The sequence below is a fragment of the Nannospalax galili genome, unplaced genomic scaffold (genome assembly GCF_000622305.1).
Source record: "Nannospalax galili isolate Female #2095 unplaced genomic scaffold, S.galili_v1.0 scaffold5738, whole genome shotgun sequence".
In the NCBI taxonomy this organism is placed as follows: domain Eukaryota; kingdom Metazoa; phylum Chordata; class Mammalia; order Rodentia; family Spalacidae; genus Nannospalax; species Nannospalax galili.
The window spans coordinates 5,433-8,628 of NW_008340216.1; the positions used below are offsets into that span (position 1 = coordinate 5,433).

Genomic DNA, 3,196 nt, shown 5'->3' on the forward strand with positions numbered 1-3,196 from the left:
ACACCATGTTGAAATAGTGTAAGCATTGTTTAAATTCCAAACTCAGTGCACTGAAGTGAAGGACTAAACCTGTAGAAATTGGAAAACATGGAAATATGTACATTAGTCAGTGGAACTTGAACGTTACAAACCTACAGTGGAGTTTCTCCCAAGGAGAACCTGTAGACTCTCAGAGGACCTTCATAAAGGAGAACAGGAGGGACCAACAGACACATAGCAGAGGTCAGCTGATGGCACAACAGCCAGCTTCAGGCTCACTGTTATTTGCTGTGGAACCCATGCCTGACACTTCATTACTCTCAGAGTTGGCAAAAACATTGAGTAACCCTGAGGAGAGATGGAGGCAATGACTTGCCACGTCCTGTAGCTAGGAGGGCCAGAGGGTAGAGAGAATTCCATTTGGATTTCTGGTACGAAGCCCCTCTGGCGAATTGTTAGATGTGCAGAAGGAGACTGATGGTAATGACAATAGGGAGAGAACTGAGGAGATTGTACACGATATCTCACCAGGAGTCAATACAGGACTGTGTTAACCAGAGGGCCGACAAGGAGGTCAGTCCAGTAGAGACATCAGAAGAGGGACCGAGCTGCAGAGGCGGTGATGAGTCTCACTGTCCTGGCTGTCAGAGGAGAACTTGGGTGGAAGTCCCAATAGCTGTTGCTATACTGAGGCAGTCAGGGATACTTGCAAGTGGGGACCATGCAAAGTAACTAAACTCCCCACATTAAAAAGCAGAAATTACTACTTCTCAAAATATTCAGGCATGTGTGGACACTTGGTTCAGGTGTGCCTTCGTTCCTTGCGGCCCCAAATCATCAAAGACAATGAGCTTAAGCTGGTGGACGTAGAGATAGTGCAGGGGAAGATCAAGCTTGACCTAGGGGAGGGCAGCTGTCTCCTAATACGGGCTGTACATTTCTCTCTTAGGTATGAAGACAGTTCCCTTAGCCAGGGACTTTTTTTCAACACCAAGGGGACATCAGCTCCAGTTTCTGGGTGGGAGCAGCATTGCCTGATGTGTAGAACATGATTGGCAGGTGGATGTAACCCTCATTCACTTGAGGGTACAGTCAAACAGGAAGGATTTACAGGCATAGCCAAGGAAAATGGCAGCGATTCCCCCATGCACCCTAGAATAAGCAGTATGACACAGACCCACAGAGGTGGAAAATTCATGGAGACCCCATGACAGTAGCCTAGGATAAGACAGCTAGACCACTGAAACCAAGAGATGGAACAGACCTTGCTAATTATAGACCTTGGTTTACTTTAGTATCATTGTATTTCTGAAACTCTGCCATTACCCGACACTTTCTTCGAAGAGATAGCGATGGACATTCAAATTCATCCCCAAGGCTAGCTCTGCCTTGGTTATGGGGTTCATAACCGGGTGGTTCAGGACTTTGTGCCATTTTCCTGCCAATCCCCGGTGAAAAGGTTTCTTTTATATTCAGTCATAATACTAACTTTTGAGCATTCTGAAGATCTGGAAGCCCATTTGGAAGGCATGTGAGTCCATCTGAGTGAACAAGGATGGGAAAACTATTTGCAAAGGATGTGAGTGCCAGGTGCCCCTCTAAAGTTCTTGGGAGCTCTGTGGTTGGGTAAGGCACAGATGATACTCACAAGCTGACTGGGAGACATTTGCCACAGTCTGTGTCTGTAAATGTTAAAGACTAACCAAAGGTGTGTTGTAAGAGTTAAAATGGGTGTTTCTACGAAGTTGTTGATGGGGAGAATCCCAGGGCTAGAACTGGGTTGTCTCTCTAATAGTTGTTGGCTGCAGAGGCCCTAGAATCTCCTAAGAGCTGAAAGGATGTTGCCATTGCTGTTGGCTGCAGTGTGGAGCCAGGTGGTATGACTCCATTGCTGAAGACATTGAATAAAATGGTAGCAGGACCTGGAGAAATAAGGGGAGGCCTGAGATGGGAGTGCTCCCTCCCTGTGTGCCAGCTCTTAGAGATTCAGAAGGTGCTTCTAAAGGTGCTGGGGTGAATTAAGGCCACAAATCCCACTCAACTTTGGATCTTCATGCGTCATGCTGGAAGTGTCAGGAAAAATGTGTCAGCTAGGACAATAGTGACAAAAGTGTTTAGAAACCGCTATCTGATGGGAGGTAAGGCCTGCTCTACAGGGAGCAGCTCACATCTGATACTGGAAACTTAGATAAACTCCATGGCCAGGGAAGCCAAGGGCCACAGTGGAGACATAGCAGCTATTGCTTTGTTAAATACTTCCCAATATTTTTGTTTACAACCACAGGTTGTTATTGCTGACAGTGCACTTTTCAGTATTTTTCCATTTCCGCGCATCTCCTCACTTAGGTTATTTAGTAGGCGAGTAATCCTGAGACTCACGAGCAAATACCTTCTGGAGATGGAGGAGTTCATGGGGCGGGTGGCAAATGAGTCCTGTACACTGCTAGAGATGGAGAAGAATAGTCAAACAACTATGCCACTCCTTCCTAGAGTTAAGGACTCTTGTGAAAGAGGGGTGGCCGATAGAATGTAAGGTCTGGAAGAAGAGGATCAGGTGTTGTGTAGGACTGTCCTCCAAACTGCTGCCATCTTCATGGGTCTAGCTGTGCCTGCTTGCAAACATTATTACAACTGTGCTTGTTGACTGTTGAAATTCCATCACAAAGGAAGGATGGGGAAGGTGCTGGGCCTCACTCTAGCTTTCAGCCTCTCCTCCCAGTAGTCACCTCTGTGTAATTCTGCCCTAATTCCACATGGCCTCAGGGAGGAGCTGGAGTATATAGCTGGGGAAGGACTAGGGAAGGGGACTCCTCAGTGCTGCTGTGGGTGAACATCTTCCTTCTGGGTGCAGCTTTCCAGTGAGGCTGCTTTGAGATCATCCACACTCATTTCAGTAACTCCTCACCAGTGCTCTACAAGTGAGCCAAGAACACTGGTTTTTCAGCAGGAACATTCATGGAGTTAAATTTTGGTTCATAATTGGTACCTAAGGAGGAGGGGGATAGACATGCCCAGTTCCCCCCACCCCAGGGCAAAAATTATTGCTATAAATGTCTACATGATCCAAGCTCCTTCTGCCTACACTGTGAGAGAGAATAAGAGAGTTAGCAGAGCCCGGGGCCCAATTCCCTGTAAGAGTGCAGAATCAGCTATCACCTTGTGAGGCAGTGAAGAAGAGTCGGGAAAAGAGAAGCGTCCATTGCAAAGAGTGAAGGAG

The 3,196-nt window shown here is 47.0% G+C and overlaps 1 gene segment (V, D, J or C); it reads left to right on the plus strand.

Moving 5' to 3' along the window:
• LOC103735963 overlaps positions 1 to 2,277 on the plus strand; it is a 3,421-nt gene extending 1,144 nt beyond the window's left edge. Inside the window, 1 exon segment of the V gene segment in view lies at positions 2,185 to 2,277. Coding sequence covers positions 2,185 to 2,277 — 93 coding nt within the window.
• The last annotated feature ends 919 nt before the right edge of the window (positions 2,278 to 3,196 follow it).